We start from the raw sequence: 18,790 nt of genomic DNA, 5'->3' as shown, positions 1-18,790 counted from the left end.
CATACATCCATACAGAATTTATGTGTTTGTGCATATCATTGTATCCTAGGAGAATATCTATCGTCTATTACATACTTAATAAATGATGATTTAATGAATGGATGGACATTTAATTAAGGAGTTGAAAAATTGCAAGAATACATTAGTGCTCACCTGCTGCTTTGGTTCTTAGCAATTTGGATGGCTTACTTGGTTCCCCAATTCCAATGCTATTTCCAGCAACCACACGAAATTCATATTCCACCCATGGGTTCAAACCCACCACTGTTGCAGTGTGCATCTTCCCACTGAGAATTTCTGGAACTAAAAATATCCAGGTGAATAAGCCAGATGTCTTAACTGTAGACAAATTAAAATAAATTCTGCTCTTATAAACCGTAATAATCATTTCTTACTTGTGGAAACAGCAAGCCAGCCTACAGAAAAAGGTGTCCGGGTCTGAATGGTATAGATTTGAATAGGACTATTATTATCGACACCTGGTCCCCAGCATAGTTGAGAAGTGGTACTTGAAATGTTCTCTATTCTCAAATTATTTGGTGGACCTGGGGGACCTGTAAAAAGGATATTTGTTTTATAATGACTACATCAGAAGCTATTAAAATCATTGGTGTGGGTTAGGAGTAGGCTTTTCTTTCCTTGACAGTCAAGAAAAACAAAACTTGTGGACCTTTTATGAATATAGATAGGACATTAATTTCCTAAAAGTCTCTGCTAATTCATATAATATATTTAGAGATTCTTTTCTACACAATAAAAGAATTTCAGAATCAGAGTAGACTGTAGCTGTCACCTAGTTCAATCAATTCTCCTTGACGAATTCCTAGTTTAACACATCTAGCCTTTGCTTAAAGACTTCTATCAAGAGGAAACCTGCCACCCATTGAGATTGTCATTTTTCGATAGTTCTAATTTTTGGAGACATCTTTGAACCTTTTCATTAAGGTAAAACTTATCCCTTGTCAATTTCTATTCAATGTTTTTAGTCCTGTTATTTTAAAGGTATTTAGAAAAAAGTAACTCTAACTCCATTTCCCCACAAACCACAAAAAAATTTTAATGTATATACTTCAAACAGTTGTCATGTCCCTCCTAGTCTTCTCTTTTACTTGATAAATATCACTAGTCTTACCAACTAAACTTTTTAAGACATGAATGCAAGACCCTGTTCCATTCCTAGGTGCCCTCCTTCACACGCTTACTAGATCATCAAAGTATTTGATGAGCTGTGATGTCCCAATTCAAAACATGATTTAGATCTCTTTTGACCAGGGCTGAGTAAAAGGAGATCATCATTTCCATGTAACAGAAAGCGATGCCCCTTGCTGTAGTCTAAAATCATCCTTAGCATACTTAGTAGCCATATCAGATTATCAATTCATCTTGATTTGGTAGTTCATTAAAACTCCAATCCTTACAACAAAATATATAAATATGTCTCCTTGTTTGTGTACTTGGCAAGGTGATTATCTGAACCCTAATGCAAAATATTACAAAATATTATATACAACACTATTCATTTCACATCAGAGATTTTTCCCCAGAAGTCTAGACTGTCCTGAGTATTTATATACATGACCTTGTCATTCATTGTGAATATAATAAAATACCACCAGGGTGATGGAGAAACCCCTATAATTATTCCATAAATAGTGCTCTCAGATCTGGCATGTAATTGGACCCAGTGAAATAATAATCCAATGAAAACAGATATCTTTCTTCAATTTTTTCCCCAAAAGCCAACTCAGAGAATTTTATATAGGTGTGGAAGGCTGTAAGAGAACATATGCAATAAAACTACCCTAAGAGAATATTGGTTTATTCAGAGTAGCACATAATTCATGCTGAGAGATATTCTCCATCCAACATACTGACTTTTAATGGGAAAAAATGGATAATCCAAACCTGATTAATTCAAATTCAAAGTTCCTTTTTTTTCCTCCTCTTCAGTCCCCAGGGTTAGAAAATAACAAGATGTTACTGAATCACTACTAGGACTTGGCCTCTCATAGCTCTGTAAGTTAAGTATTAAAACTGTCCAATTTCTGAAAATATATTCAAGCCATATGCTTGCATATTTTTCACTTTTACCTTACCTCTAACAATGATATCTGCCACAGCAGATAGACTGTCTAGAATTGTTTGTACCATGCATACATATTTTCCAGAGTGGTTCAATTGAATCTCTCTTATCATCAAATCCCCAACAGATTCCTGGAGATAAAAAGAACAAGAATATAAAAACAAAATAACATGAAAAAGTTCCCCATTTCTGATATTTCTAGATCTTTGTACATTTTAAGAGCAAGATAATTATGGAATTAAAAGAATCACTTGCATCATTCCTTTTGTATACTTGATCTTTTTTATTCATTTTGGATATTAATATTCTACATGTAACATAAAAGTCAGTGTGAAATATATAAAATCACCAAAAACACAGCAGATGGAGCATCATAAAGCAACAATGAATATCCATTCACACAAAAATGGAAAGAATAATGATATAACACATTTCTGCTATCTACTGTCTTGCTTCATTTTATTATAAAATAAAGTAACTTACTCCTCCAATCCTTTCAAAATGAGCCACTCCTCTTTGGAAATCAATAACATGTCCATTAAAAGACCATGTGAATACAACCTCAACAGAAGGATCATGGAACACTTGACAAGGAAGGACTATACTCTCACCAACAATAACATCCATTTGAGGTGGTGCAACAGTAATTATGGTCCTCTCTGTTGAGAAAAAAAGTATATTTATTATTAAAAATAACATGAAATGGTAATAGTTTTATTTAGATATTTGAATAAACAGTATAATTTTGAAAAAGATAATCTTGGATCAATGTGCTACATTGAAAAAATTTCTTTGTTTTCCCCTTAAAAGTGTTTCTGAATCAATTGCCAGATAAAAAATGTATTGTTTCCAGTAGAATTAAGGAAGAAAATAAATTGGACTAAAGTGTGCCTATTTTTACAGAAGACAGAAGACATAATACACCATGGCCACTGTAAAAAGGAATTCTTTATACCTTTTTACGAAATTTAACAGGGGACCTGGAGGTCCTCTTATTATAGAGATGTGTAGGGATTAACTAGCTCACAATGACAGGAAGGAGAAACCATAGAGGCAGGAAGGAGGAATGATAGAGACAGGAAGTGAGGTAGAAAAAGGGGTATGAAAAAAAAGGAGCCAGTGTGAGTTGGTTGTGTGGTCAGTTGCTGACAGTTACGGCTGGGAGTTGTGGGGAAGTTGACTGCTTAGTGTGACTTGGTCATTGGGTGTTGGTTGCTGGTGGTGTGGGTTGGTGATTAGTTTGTGGTTGGGATATATATCCTGCCTGGTGAGCTGATCTGAAGGGTGATAAGCTGGACTTTCTCTAATGGCAGTTATAGACAGTTATAGGTATATATTGGCAGTTTTAGGTAGTAATTATAGGTAGTTATAGGTAGTTATAGGATAACTAGTATACACATTAGGAAATTTTCTTTCTCTACTTCTTTCCTATATTTCCCTCCTTTACTATGTTCTTTTACTATCTCTATTTTAATTAAACTAAATTGTTAATTGTTAAAAGTTGCTAGAAGTTTTTTCTCTGGCTTTAAGAGATATTATTAATTTACAACTCCACTATATTCTCATTACAACTTAAATTATTAAAAGATGCTCTCTTATTTTGTCAAAATCCCTAATTTAACCCTTACACCACAAAGCTTTGAAACAAAACTTCTCTAGAGTTTTCTCTTTATAAGATGCTAAAAACACCACTATTTAATTAGGAAAAAGACAAAATAATTACAGATTATTACCACTACACAGAGATTATAGAAATATAGAAGTTTTAGAAAATTATATATTTATTGGACTGGGCATAGGTAACTACCAAAATTTTATCAGAATGTAAAATCTACTCAGGATCAAGTAGAAAAATACTAATTAAGTGGAAATATTCTTTGGGCACAAAACAAAATATGAAACATTAATTGCCCTGCAGAAGCTTCCATTCTCTTAGGGGAAATGACATGAGCAAATATGTAAATATGTTCAATATAAAAATGAGGTGATTCAAAGAAGGGATTATACTAGCCATGATAGGAATTAGGAAAGATCTCAGGTACATTAAATGAATTTTGAAGTAAGCAAGGACTCCTATGAGTGGGGAGGGTATGCTTTTCAAGCAAGAGAAATAGCCTATTCTAAGAGGTAGTGATGGAAGTTTAGAATGCTAGAAAAGATGAGGAAGAAAGCCAGCCATGCTATATTTTAGAGGGTGTGAAAGAGAGTAATTTTAGAGAAAAATCTTGATAGTTGTGTCAAAATAAATTTGTAATGGACTCTACATATTAAATAGAAGTTGGTGCCAGAGGTAATAGAGTGACTTTGAAGTTTACTGAATAGAGGAGTGACAGAGAGATCTTTGCTTTAAGAATGTGTTTTTAGCAGTGATATAAAAGATGGATTAAATGGGCTGTTCCTTCCATGGTTTCCTGATTCATATCATGAAGGTCAATTGATATAGATTTCACAATTTTCAAACTTTTTCTGGGTAAATCAATGCCTTTCTTTAACACTCGTCACATATAGTTATAATGATGTAGTATTGTCATAAGTTTGATGAATAAAAATATGAAGATGATCTTTATCACATAGATCTAACAAATGAAGATTTTTCTTCATCATTTGTAAGAAACAGAGACAACGGGTGAAAGCAATAGAAGTGCACAGTTTTCTTGTGGAAAAAAGTGATTTTTTCCCACCCTTTGGGGTAAAGGAAGGTAATATGCAGGAAAATGAAATGTATTTCACAATTTTACTGAAATAATTGGTGTCAAAAGTGTAACTAGAATCCACAGTTTTTCAGTCTTTCTCTTTAATGAAAATTAGATATTTATGAGTAGAATTTCAATATGGAAAATGGAAATCAGTTGTACTTTTATGCATAGATGAAAATAAGTAGAGAGGAGTTTGAGTTGTATCATGTGATTGCTAAATATAATGGGAAATTATATTAGAGTTTCTAAACATAAGATTGAACCTCTAGAGAATAATATATGAATTTACTTTTGATCTCTTTCTTTTTAATTCCTCTGCATCTGCCTCTGTCTCTCACTCATGTTTGATCTCTGACAAAATCATGATCTCATCCTAAAAGCAAATACTCCTATTTTGTAAGCATCAAGTTTAGTTGTATTGGGGTATGGACATGATAATATGATCAGCTCACTTCTGACCACATAGTAAACTTCTTTTTCTGAAAAAATAAATTAAACTTAATTCTTAGGAAATACATGATCTTATATGAGATCCAAATAGAATGTTTGGGATCATCAAGTTAAATAAACATTAATTTAGGAAGGTTGAGTGACCTATTCAGGCTCACATAGTGACAGAAATAATATTTGAAAGCAAATACCCTCATTTAAAATCTGAAGTGAAAATTCCTAAATTTAATGCAATAATGTAATGAATTCAAAGTCATATGGTCATTTGAATTATAGAAATGTATGCCACTAGAATAGAGGAGCTTGGAGTTCCATGTATTTAGATCAGCATCCAGCGTTTTTGAAGTATATCCATTTTTAAAATTAAGAATTAGAGGCTCATCTTGGAAAGGAATAACTGTGGCTTCCAAATGCATTCTTAAGACAGTCATCTCTACTGGGTGTTTTGGTTGCCCTTGTTGTCTTAAAAAAAAGTGAAGGATTCATGTTTTTAAAGTGCATGAGATATTACCTTATCTTTAAAAATAGACATCTTAAATATTTCCTTGCATGACCTAAACATGTTAATTTTTCATCTCATATATGAAATATTCAAAAATGTAAGACTAAGGAAAATGTCTAACTTTTTAAATTCACTCCAATAAGTAAGTTAGTCAATTAATTAACAGACATTGATTCAGCACTGACAATGTCATGTGCACCATAGTTCAACCAAACGCTCTTCAAATTATAGGGAATTGTTAATATGTGCACCTATGGACCTTTCTAATACCTCTTCACCATTTAAGGAAATGGTGAGTGAATGAATTATACAGAATATATTTAGACATAATGTAAAATTTGGTGAATTTCTTTGATTAAACAACAGGACTTTGGGGTGGCACTGATGATTATTAAATGTGGACAATGAAAATCCAGCAAAAGAAACCATGAAGGATTGGATACACAGGTCAGAGAAAGACAATTAGAGAAATATCAATGAAACCTAAAGAAGAGAGTATATCCAGGAGAAAGTTATCCATATTGTAAAAATCAGCAGAAAGGTAAAAAAGTATGAAAATGTAGAAAAGAAACTTATCTTTAGTGATTAAGAAATCACTTGTAACTTTGGAGAGAGGCCAAATTATAGAGAGTTGGAAAGAGAATGAAAGCAGAAAAAGTGAAGACAATTAAGTGTGGGCTAATTTCTCCTGTAGATTAGCTAAGAAGGATATAGAAAACAAGAGGATAGCTAGTGGGAATGGTAGAATTAAGTAATGGTAGAAATTTTGTTTTCCTTTAAGAATAGTTAGACATGGATGTCTTTATAGGAAGTACAGAAGTAACCACTTTATAGGCAAGGATAAAAGCCAGTGAGAGGATATGATAGATTGGAAATATAAACGGTGGGATGGAATTGGATCAAGGTTGTTTATTGATAAGTTTTCCATGCCAAGAACATGCATGACTTCTTGAGAGAAAGGAGAAAAATAGTGGGGGAATGCATGTAAGTATTGGGAGATTAGAAGGGAAGCATAATGTCATTTGGAAAATGATTGTATTATTTTTCAAGAAATTATACCTCTCCCTTGAAAGGATGAAGAGGTGAAGAGCTATAGGAGGCTTGATGAAGGGCAAATATTTGTAAGAGCCTGTGTGATTAACAATTAAATGCATTCATTAGAGAGGTATCAAAATGTTATCCTTATGCAGTGAGATTGTTTAACATAAATTGTAATGGACTCAGTGAGTGCACTTTTGTGATTTTTTTCCCTAGCTCTATTCAGTGGCACATGATTTGCATTGAAGAAGTGAATTGTAAGATTAAGCTAAAAATGGAGTGTATCAAGGCATTACTGGAAACAGAATTGAGTGTAGAAGAAGGTATGGAGATGAACTAGTGCTCAATGGGAGGATAATGTGAAAAATTTTGGGGTGATGGCCTGGGAGAGAATTGAGATGTGAAAGTATTAGAAATCATGGTGATTACAAAGAACAGAATTTAAAGGTATTGTTGGAATTATAAAATTTATGGTCGTGTAAAATAATTTTGTGAATATGGAATCAGAGCACTTGTATGTGATGACAAGATCAAGGATGTGACAATCTATGTGTGTCTAAGGTATGTAATGAAGAAATAGACTATAGGAAGTTGTTTTAGGAAATGTGAAGGTAAGGTATTTGATGGGGTATCAATATGTATGTTGAAGTATTCTATTATGAAGACAGAAGTTGAACTGGAGAGAGAGAATATGAAATCAGTATTAAACTCATTGAAGAAGGAAGAAGAATACCCTGAGAACCCTATAGATAACTGATAAACAAATCTATTTTATGATAAATTTGAACTCAATGAATTTCAAAGAATGTGAGACTACTCGGTGATTGTGGTGCAGGATGAATTGGGAAGTGACAATGTGGAGCAAGTAGTATTCTGACTCTGATCCCCCCCTCCCTGGGCCCCTTCCATGCTCAGTGACTTAGGGGAGGAGAAAGTAGAGGCTTAAAGTGGAATTAATAATAGGCTGAACAGAGATGCAGAGTCATTAGGGACATCTCAGTAAGATCCAAAAGACAAATGGAGTGAGGAAAGGAAAGAGCTAAAATGAAAGCAAGTTTGCTAATTATAGAGAATGCATTACAGAGAGCACAAAATAATGGAGAGGTAGATCTAGACTGGGATATCATGGCAATAGTGTTGAGTGCGAGAGAATTAAGGTAGTGAGCAATTGAATGTAGAGAATGTAATCGTCAAAATGACAGCTATGGAGTCAGAATCACTGAGATGGCAAACAAATGATGGGATAGATATATAGTAATCACTGACAAAGAAAACTTGGCATAGGGTCAATGACTGAAGAGAGATATCTTGGAAGAGGCTAATCATTAGACTGCTCTATGTTCTTCATCAATGTCAAAAGTCATAACATTTCTTGATATTTTATACTGTGATGGCCAGGAGGCCCAACTCATAGCAAGTATAGTCAGGTGTAGTCAGGAAAGGAGGAAGAATCTTGAATCATCTGAGGAATGCATCTGGAGTGATGGAGAAATCCTAGGTGTGAAGGCCTATGACCAAAGCTATGAACTATGGCTGATGGAGGAATCTATGGAAAAGCATTTGAGTGAATAATCCATATGAGTAACACAAGGCTACTTGGGAAGTATTATAAGTTCCATTTGCTTACATATGGAGCTTCTACTATATCTTGAAAGAACAAAAAACAATTTCCCTTTATGTATTATGAGTATAGCTCTAAAGATCAAAGAGGACTGATTAGTCCCAAAAGTTTATTAGTTGAGTATGAAATGTGAAATCCTTTGAAGTTTATCAGTTAGTTTTTAACCTGGGGTCTGAGAGATTTTATACACACACACAAGTGTATGTGTGCATGTATTTATATGTATAAATACATATATATATGCATATAAATATATATTTTTGGCTTCCTTTGCAATACTATGAATTTTATTTTATGCATTTATAAACATAATTTTGGGAAATCTCTAGACTGTAAAAAGGGTTTATAAGAATGAAATATTTATACATCATTGCATAAGAGAATTTGTTTTGAATCTCAACAAATCATTAGGCTTCAAAATATCTTTTAAAAAGCAATTACTACCTAGAGTGTAATTTTGAAATATTTTATTATATAGAAAAATGGTCATAACCTTATTTTTATAATGTTTTAATATATTGAGTTGCATCTTGTAATAGGTATAGGCTTTAAAAGTTTAAAAGTAGATTTGTGTAAGCATGTTAGGGAAAGCCTTTGCTGGAAGTCATGGACATTCTGAATAGAATGCAGGGGGTAGGGAAGAGAGTGCTAAGCAACAGACATTGCTGTTTGTGAGGGGATTGGAGCAGAAGTGCAATCAGCAGTCCCTATTTGACCTGGGATCTTGGAGAGTGGTGAGGTTGTGAAGGCCGGACATCATCCTGCAAGTCAACTCTGAGTAGGGAAGAGGTCTGTGTTCTGGTGAGCAGTTTGCAGACATCTCTCCCTACCTGGTTACTTTTGGATCATCAGCTGTGAAGGAGTCGGTTCCTGGTATCCTGAAAACATCTCTGGAATAGTTGTGAGACCCCAAATCCAAGCCCTCTTCCTCAGGTCCTTAGCCAAACTGTCAAAACCTGGCAGAAGCAGGTTGGCTAAGGAACTTACCCCTTTTGACTCCAGTCCTGGGCAGTTAGATATAGTTTCAACTCACCCCCATCTCCTATCCCCTCATATTACAATTAAACTCTTTCCCTGTGAGATTCCTAATACTTTAATGTTCTCATTGTATGTATTTAATACTCTGAAGTGATTCCAGGATGGGTGGGGCAGAGTGACAGTTAGTCAGGCTTAACTGCCATTTTTGTCAATGGTCATTCCCCTTATAGTTAAACCTGGTTCCCTGGTTTGTAGGGTCCTACCCATTGTCCCTTCCTGTCTCCTATCCACCCCACTGAACCCACAAATAGTATTTGAGTTAATTTCCCTGGTTTTCCCCATAAGAATTTTCATTTCACTATTAGTTGAAGATGGGTATAGGACTTATTGGTACACCTTTGGCATGCAAGCTAATCAAATTAAACCAGCTGTCAGAAATATTTAGTGTGGTTCCTCCTCACCTGATTAGATCCATTTTCTTGTATCAGTGGCTAAATACAGTATTATGTAAGCTATTCCTTAGTCAGCCTGCCAAAAACTCAGGGGATAATCATGAACAAGGTGATTGGTTTCTTTCAACCACTCAGAAAATGTTATTTTTAGTAATTGCCTGCCTCATTTCCCTCATCCCATGCGGCAAAGCCCTAATCCATGGCTGTGATAACTTGGTTACATGGCCTTCTCTCTAGGTATACAGCAAAAGTTTCTTATGTAACAAATTCCACTCCAAAGAAATGAATCATTGATACAAAGGTAAGACCTCATTCCCATCAAGAAATAATATGGTTTTTGGAAAAAAGCACTGATTATGCCATTAGGGGAACTAGGTTCAAATCCTATGTTAGGCACATACTGAGCGACTTTGGGCAAGTCACAACCTCTATTTTCTCATCTATAAAATAAAATAATGGTTGGGACTGGATGGTCTCCGAGTCCCTATTTATCTATAAATCTATTAAGCAATGGTCTTTATCTCTGTTATCATTATTCCTGAATGATTTTTAAAAAGATTTCTAAGATGCCCAGATAAAAAAGATGTGAAAAATAAAAAAAAATAAGTATTGGGAATCTCAGATATCCTCCTCTTATGTACATTTAAAAGTAATGAAGTGGATTCATTTATGTGGGTTTCTTGGTGCTTCTCAGGCTTTTCCTCATCCATCAAATATTCACCTGCAAATATTCATTCTTTTTTACCACACTTGCTATTCATTATTAATTTCCTATTAGTTTCTGGATCATTGCTATAGTATAAGTATATAGTATATAGTATATAAGTATATAAGCATATAGTATATAAGATTCAGAAAGACTAATCTAACTGCATTCAAATCTGGGATCAGACACTTACTATCTGTGTCACCTTGAGCAAATCATTTTACCCTATTTGCCTCAGTTTCTCATCTATAAAATGAACTCAAGAAGGAAATGGGAAACTATTTCAGTATCTTTGCCAAAAAAACCCCAAATGAGGTCAGAAAGAGCAAGACATGACTGAAAATGACCTGACAATAACAGTCACATGCTAAGTACTCAATAACTTGAAACTCAAGAACAATGAAACAAATAAAACCATCAACATCAAAATATTTCTCCTGACCAAAAGGAGACCATATTCTAATGGAGAATAGCAATGTCCAATGTTTTCCTGGCTCTGCTTATTTCCCTCTGCATCAGTTCATATAGGTCTTACTAGCTCTTTCTGAAAATGTCCTGTTCATCATTCCTTAAAGAAGAATAGTTTTCCATCACTATCATATAGCAGAATTTGTTCAGCCATTCCCCAATTGAGGGACATATGTTTAGTTTCCAATTCTTTGCCGCTACAAAAAAAAAAGCAGCTATAAATATAACATGTCCTTTCCCATGGGTGTCTCGTTTCTAATGACATTGGTTCAAACCTCCACTTGCTATGTTTTTCTCTATTTTCTGGGATGGGGGGAGGTGGCAGTGATTAGCATCCTGGTTATATTTAACTACATAAAACTAATTAACAAAGGGATTTTTACTTTAAAAATATAGCAAAAATAAACACAATCACTTTCTCTATTATTTTCTAGGAATGTTCTCTTTTTCACCATCCTTTTTTTCTGGGGAGGAGTTGTGGTGCAGGATTGGGGTGGTGTAGGTTGGGAAAGGGGAGGCTGACTCAAAAGTAAATTTAATTCTAGTATTCATCCTATCAATTTCACATCCAGAGATGATATCACTGATAAAATCCTCCTCTTTCCCTGGCAGAGCTCCAGAAAATCAATCCTTACGTCCTTTTTACTCCCCTACTCTGTATCAGTAACCTTGTTAAGTGAAATATATTCCTACATGAAACTCACAGGTACATATTTGTAAAAGAGAAAGACTGAGACAGAGACCAAGACCGAGAGGGACAGACAGAGACAAAAAGAGAAAGACAGAGATATTGTTCCTTTTTTTTTAACACTTTAGATAAAAACATTCTAGTGATTCATCCTTCCTACATATAGCTCTACTTGAATAATATGATTATGTGTTTTCAAGTTTTTCTTTCTTTCCATTTTTGTGTAACATATCCCATCCTCAATACTCTTCATTTTTCTTTTCATTCCTTTCCCTTTCTTATTTTGTTTTAGCATATTTAAAATATAATAAACCTATCTTGTCTCAGTTTGTTACAACTATATTATATTGTGGCATTGGAATTCTAAAAACACTTTTAAATCTGTCCTCCTTTCATTAAAGAGTTAACAATCCATCCTTATAAAAGGCATTTGCTTGTTCATTTTATTTCCCTTTTTTCTTGACTCCCTTAAATGGTTTCCAAGGTTTAAGTTTTTTTTTTCTTCAAAAGTTTAGAAGTACCGTTTTTTTGGAGTTGCAATTTTTTCCTTTGGGGATTATAGTGAATTTTGCTGCTTAAGTTATTCTTGGTTGTAGCCCTTTATCTTTTGCCTTTTCAAATTCTTCATTCCATTTTCTCTATTCCGTTATACTGTAGCTCTAAATCTTGTCTGATGCTGATTGCAATTCTTTGATATTTGAATTATTTCTTTCTGGCTGTTTGTTGAAGTTTTTTTTCTTTTTCCTGTTTAGTAGCTCTGGATTTTGGCAATAACATATCTGAGAACTTTTACTTTAGAAGTAAGCCCCCATTCTTCCCCCTTTTTTAAACTTCAAATTGTATTATTTTTCTAATATGTCTGGATGATTTCCTTTATTGATTACTTGAATTTTGATAATTAGATTATTTCCTATTCATGTATTTCTTGTTAATCATGATTCTCACATTATTTTTCCTTGATTTGTTTACCAGGCTAGTTGTTTGTGATATCAAATATCACATTTTGCCATATTTTCTTATTATTTTTACTTTACATTAAGAATAGGTTTTTTTTGTCTCCTAGTAATTAATTAGATTCATTCTGATTTTTAGGGCAAGTGTTAGTAGAGTAAGGCTTTTTTGCCTGTTTGTTTTTAGATTTTTCCATTAAGTTATATAAATCCTTTTTCTAAGTCTCATTTGCAAAACTCTTGTTTCTTTTATTTGTTTTTAAAAGTTCCTTAAATCATTTCTTCAAAGTATTTTTTATCATTCTTGTCATCAAACTGCTTTTTTTCCCTTTAAGCTTTCTATTTCATATAGTTTCTACTTAATATCTTATTTCAGAATTAGTAAGAGATATGATGTATACCTCTCAATAAAAAGGTTATGGGTTTAGGAAAGGAAAGAAGACATGTATTTTTTAACATACAGAGAGGTAATTTGTATTGCTTGACTGTGAATATTTGTTAAAAAATATTCTTTCTTTTCTCTACCCACACGCTAGAAGAGTCAAAGGTAAAAGGAAGAAAAAGCAGATTTCTGTTAATTAAATCATCTTAAAATAGAGACATAAGGGGAAATGCAGTTGTAAAATGATGCATGAACTCTCAGCTAACGTCATAAAATTGTTAGTTTTACTTAATCAGTTTATTTTTGAAAGGATGCACTTCATTGAGTTGGGGGTAATTGGTAAACATTAATAATTTATTAAAGAAAAAACAATAATACTTTTTTAAAAGACTCATGCTTCTTATGAGCCTTCCTCCAAATTCAAATGTTAGTTTCATTTTTCTGCCTTAATTTAAAATAAATATATCAATATATTATATTTATAGTATATATTATATTTGATGTTACATAATATACATTACATCATAACTAAATATTTAACATTTTCTTATATTTGTAGAATATTATTCATATATATTTCATACATTTTTCCATGTATGAAATTTTCCTTTTTATTAACAGAGGGTTTCTGGAAATGAAAATCAGAATCTTATATGTAATGGGATCACTATACTAAGTGTTTTTGTAAAGGTATTTGTTTTAAAGATCCAATTTAGAAAGTAGAGGTGGTTCTCAAAGTGATACCAGTATAAATAAAAGTCATCAGACAAACTTATCAAATGCACACAAACAATATCTTTCTCTTGTGTGTTGTTTTGTACTTATAGAAAAATCTAATGGACTAATGAGGATGCAATTATAATAAATGGCCAACTGGCAAATGTAAAAGTGGATTATTTTGTAAAATAAGGTTTAATTGAGGTTTAATCAAGCTTTCAGAGGCATTCGTTTGTGCTTAGTTTGCTTGATATGGTGTTCAGTGTGCTGGGGATAGATATAGCCTGCATCTTAAAAATAAGATTCAGGAAAAATATTTTTCTTTGGCATGGCCACTCAATTGTGCATGAAGATATTGAAGACTATATTCTGAGGCTTCTTCTCAGAAATTAGACATAGTATGTAATTGGGAAGAAATATGAAATTTGATTTTTATATTGTTTATTTCCCATCTAAATAACAAATATGATGATTCTTTTATGGCTACATATTCAGCTAAATATCTGTCCAGGAATTCCGAGTCTTGATTGCCATTAAAAAAAAACAAACAAGTTTATTGTTAGGAAATGGAGAGAGAGGGAAGAGTAGAAGTTGAGTCCTAATTCTTGTCATTAATAGTTGGTTCATAATAAGTGTTTTTTTGAATTAAATTAAGTGAAAATGAATTGAAGATAAAAGAAGTGTCATTATTTAGTTTGCACTCTGCGAGGGCTTAATGTAAAGCCTTTGACATCTATCTATGGACCCAGAAATTCCAGTTCAAAACTCCTGCCTTAAAATTAGTGAGATTTTTTTTTCTTTTCAGTCACTCCTATCTGTTGCACCCAATATGGATGCTATGATCTGAAGGGGTCACAAAGTTCCTAAGAGACAACTAGGGATAACTGACAAATAAAATATCATTATGCTTTTTTAAAGATAGAGTTGCTGAGGTATGGAGAGGTTACAGTGTGTTTTTAGATGTTTCTTTGTGGGGCCAGAAAGTTAATACTGACTTCTTGGTTTATTCTTAAATCAATATTGATGTCTATGAAACCAAACTGTCTAGTTGCATTCAATATATTTAGTAGATTTGATACTAATCAAAACTGTAAACATAGTTCAATCATAAAGAGAAAGATGAACAAAGGAAAAAGTTCAAGTACGCTATATGTGTAGTTTATGTTTTTATGGAGGATAGGCTCGTGTTTGTCTACATTTTTTATGACCCCTCATTTCACCTTAGAATTAATATGGTGTATTGGTTGCAAGGCAGAAGAGTGGTAAGGGTGGGCAATGGGGGTTAAGTGACTTGCCCAGGGTCACACAGCTAGGAAGTGTCTGGAGTCATATTTGAAGCTAGGACTTCCCATCTCTGGGACTGGCTTTCAATCCACTGTGCTATCCAACTGCCCTCTTGTCTACATTTTTTAAAAGATCAATCACAAAGTAACTGCTGCAATTTGCAGCATAAATTATATGTGGGGAGGACTTATTTGACATGTTCATTATTTCAGAAAGATTGTCAATATAGAATAACTTGTGAGTAGTTTACACTTGAAGTTCTCTAAATATCCAGAAGTCAGGAAAGGGAGTGTGGTACACTGGATAGGTCTGAAACTTGGTGTAAGAGATCCAATACAATCTTTTTCACAATCTGTCTCTTTGGATTTTCTGAGTCTAAACAGTTTTCACTTGTAGTCCTTATTTCACAGAGTTGTTGTGAAGAATGAAATAGTTCCTGTCAAGCATATTCACATATCAAAAATGGAGTGTATTTTAGTAGATAGTTCCAAGACATATATACTTTGGTAAAGTAAATTAATATTTTTGTGTCCCAGGTCACTCTCAGAGATTCCAGATTGCATAGACGATATTGGTCTACTTTAGCAAAGAGTTTCATCATTAAGCATTTCCAAGCAACACAATCAAACATTTGATCTTTAAAAGAAATAAAAAAGTATCATTACTGAGTGATATTTTTTCCTGGGATTCTGATTTTGCTTTTTGATGACAAATGTTTATAGAACCCAACTTTCAGTTTATCTTACAAATAGCCACTTTAGTTTGTAAGAAAAGAAAAGGAAATTCCCTTTCAGTGAGATAATCTAACAATTGATTGCACAAATAACTTTTCTTTTTAAACCCTTACCTTCTGTCTTAGAATCAATACTGTGTATTCCTTCTAAGGCAGAAGAGTGGTAAGGGCTAGGCAATGGGGGTTAAGTGTCTTGGCCAGAGTCACACAGCTGGGACGTGTCTGAGGCCAGATTTGAACCTTGGGCCTCCAGTCTCCTCGCCTGGCTCTCAATACACTGAGCCACCCAGCTGCCCCTACCCAGGTTATCCTAAAGTATTTTGGTTTTATCCTTTTTTGTATGAACAACATCTGTTCATGAAAAATTGCAACCAATTTTTTTAGAATATGTAGCCATCAAAGGCAGGAAGAATTCCACTTTTATCTTTATATCAATAGTCACTAGCAATTCACCTGGCATATAGTAGGCATTCACTAAGTGCTTGCTATTTGATTGATTGATGGATTGGCGGGTTGGTAACCAGTGGATTAACTATTATTGGTATCTGAAGTTTAAGTTGAAAAATTCAAATTTTCTATGAACTTTAAAAAAAACCTTCTGGAATCCATATCCTATAATTTCACGAAGAACAGTATGACTAATATAGCCTAATGTGTCTTGCCATTTCCTAATACCATATTTATGTGTTTTTTTTTTGACAAAGTTGTATTCATGCGAGGCACCTCAAATCCTCTTAAATGCCTTTGAGAGCCTCTAGCTTTCCAATTATCTTTCCATCTCCATTAGTAAATCTAGATGAATATTAAAGCATATTTCCATTCTGAAGGAGAAACCCAGATAGGACCTTCAGCAAGCTAGCATAATAAAGATTTCTATCACAAAGAATAAACAAGTAAATGAGCAGCAATAAACTTAATTTGCACATTAGATATGCTTTTCCAAGTTCCGACATTTCAGTAGAAAATAATGCTGAAGCAATGAGGCCTATAATTGAACATCCCAAACTTCTCCAGTGGGGAAACAGAAACAAATGTTGCCTGCAAACAAGATCATTTTTATAGCCTGCTGTTGCTCTGTTTTTTAATAATTTTCCAAATGCCAAATTAAATAATTTCTGATTGTTATATTATTTTCATATACTTCTTAAAATAAACACTAGCTAAATATAATGCAATGTAGCTCTCTTGAGAAGAGAACGTCACCTAAACCGGGTTTCCTTTCAAGCATCAGCCCATGCTTCTGTAGCAGCCTCAAATTACAGCTGGCACCTTCCAAGGAAATATGCAATATTGATGCTAATTGTACTTTCATCATAGCAATAGAAAATTACCTCATCCCACTGAGTTTCTGAAATTCAAAATTTCAAGCCCATGTAGTAGATAACTCTAGAATCCTCTTGTCTCAGAAAAGCCATAATAGCTAAAAAAAGTTAGTGTGAAAATAGTTAAATCATGTAACTATTATCTTTTACATGTTATCTAATGGCAACATTTCTTGCATGACCAAGTCTGATAAGCCAGTTCTAAAAGAGGTCATTGCTTTGCTTACTTCACTCATATTCTTCATTTGCTTTTTAACCATCATATTATCATGAAGGTCATTCTAGTTGTTAGTTTTTTAAAAAAAATCATTGAGGAGGGGAAGCAGAAATCATAAGTTAAAATATAAATTCACTCAGTACCAAGCCAACTCAACAATGGGCGTATTGGCCTTCAATGGTGGCACTGAAAAATGGCAACAAAATTGTAGAGTAAATAGTAGGAAAATATTCTTTTAATTTTTGGAATGAGAAAAATTTTCATATTAAATCCAGATTGAATTGAAAATCTCACATGTGTAATATATACATGCATTTATACACATTTAAATTTGTGTGCATATAATATTTATGTATATATGTATACATATTTACAAAGACAAATATACTTATATATGCTTATAGAATTATATAATACACAGTCACACATATACATGTACATAAATGCAGGTAAACATACACACACACACACACTTCATTCAGACTTTTGGGAAACTATACATAGGGACATCTGTACATATGAGTGAGTGAGTATGTGTACATGTGTTCTTAGCAAAGTATTACTGTCGACTATAAAGGAGGAGAAAGGATCCATGTATTTCAATCACTTTTGATGGATTCAGGAAATTTCTATAAGTTCTTCTATGTTTCAGGCAGATAAAAAAGAAAGAATGTTCTATTGACTTCTCTCAGTGACAATCAGAATACATGTTAAGGGTTGTGGACAGAGAGAAGAATTTACTTTGGCTACTAGAAATCTGCCAATCATAACTGGTAAATACAACATTTCAAACTTTGTTATTCTCTTTACATTTTGCAGCTAAAAACTTATTTCAAAAATTCATATACTATGAATTCATATACATATACTCTATGTAGCTCATAGACATGGTAGAAACTTCAGAGGTCATCTATTTGAACTACATTTTACAAATGAGGAAACTGAGGCTTAAGCAAGGGTTAACAATATCCTATTGTAAGACAGTCTGAGGAGTATAAATTTAGTTAGGAGAGACTTAAAATACTACCTACTCCAGGATAGCTTAATATTTTGTCCTCTCCTTGATATTCAAATAAAGCCGATAAAATTTCTCAGCAAAAAAAAGAAAAGATTAAAAAGAATTGGAATGTTGTAATAAAAATATAACAAAAAGCAACAGTAAAGTTACTAGAAACTTCATCTACTCTCACCCTCCAACTTTACAATTAAGAAAAAGGAATCATATAGGGATATTAATCAACTTGCTTGAATGAAACATATTGAATAGTGGTGGAGAATTTTGAATTTAGATCCCCAGATATTCAAGGCAATACAACTTCATGCAAGTTGCTTAGTATCACCACAGAGGATCCAAAGAGGTACAGATGACCTTGATAGAATCACTGAGTCAGAACTGGAAGGATCACTGAGGTGTAAGCAGCATTGAAAATATAGAGATACTCTAAGAGCAAGAGAGAACTGGAAGGCCAGTCAGTGCTTCCAGATTTATCTTTAATTCTCTTT

At 33.3% G+C, this 18,790-nt stretch overlaps 1 protein-coding gene across 1 annotated transcript in view; it reads right to left on the bottom strand.

Annotated features, from left to right (window-relative positions):
- LOC123247107 (contactin-6-like) overlaps positions 1 to 18,790 on the bottom strand; it is a 302,957-nt gene that overhangs the window by 50,831 nt on the left and 233,336 nt on the right. Inside the window, exons 11-14 of the mRNA XM_044675908.1 lie at positions 2,567 to 2,742; positions 2,097 to 2,214; positions 396 to 554; positions 154 to 303 (exon numbers count right to left, since the gene is read on the bottom strand). Coding sequence (XP_044531843.1) covers positions 154 to 303; positions 396 to 554; positions 2,097 to 2,214; positions 2,567 to 2,742 — 603 coding nt within the window. The remainder of the gene's footprint in view (positions 1 to 153; positions 304 to 395; positions 555 to 2,096; positions 2,215 to 2,566; positions 2,743 to 18,790) is intronic.

Source organism: Gracilinanus agilis, chromosome 1 (assembly GCF_016433145.1).
Source record: "Gracilinanus agilis isolate LMUSP501 chromosome 1, AgileGrace, whole genome shotgun sequence".
NCBI classification, from domain to species: Eukaryota; Metazoa; Chordata; class Mammalia; order Didelphimorphia; family Didelphidae; genus Gracilinanus; species Gracilinanus agilis.
This window is presented reverse-complemented; position numbering and strand designations above follow the sequence as displayed.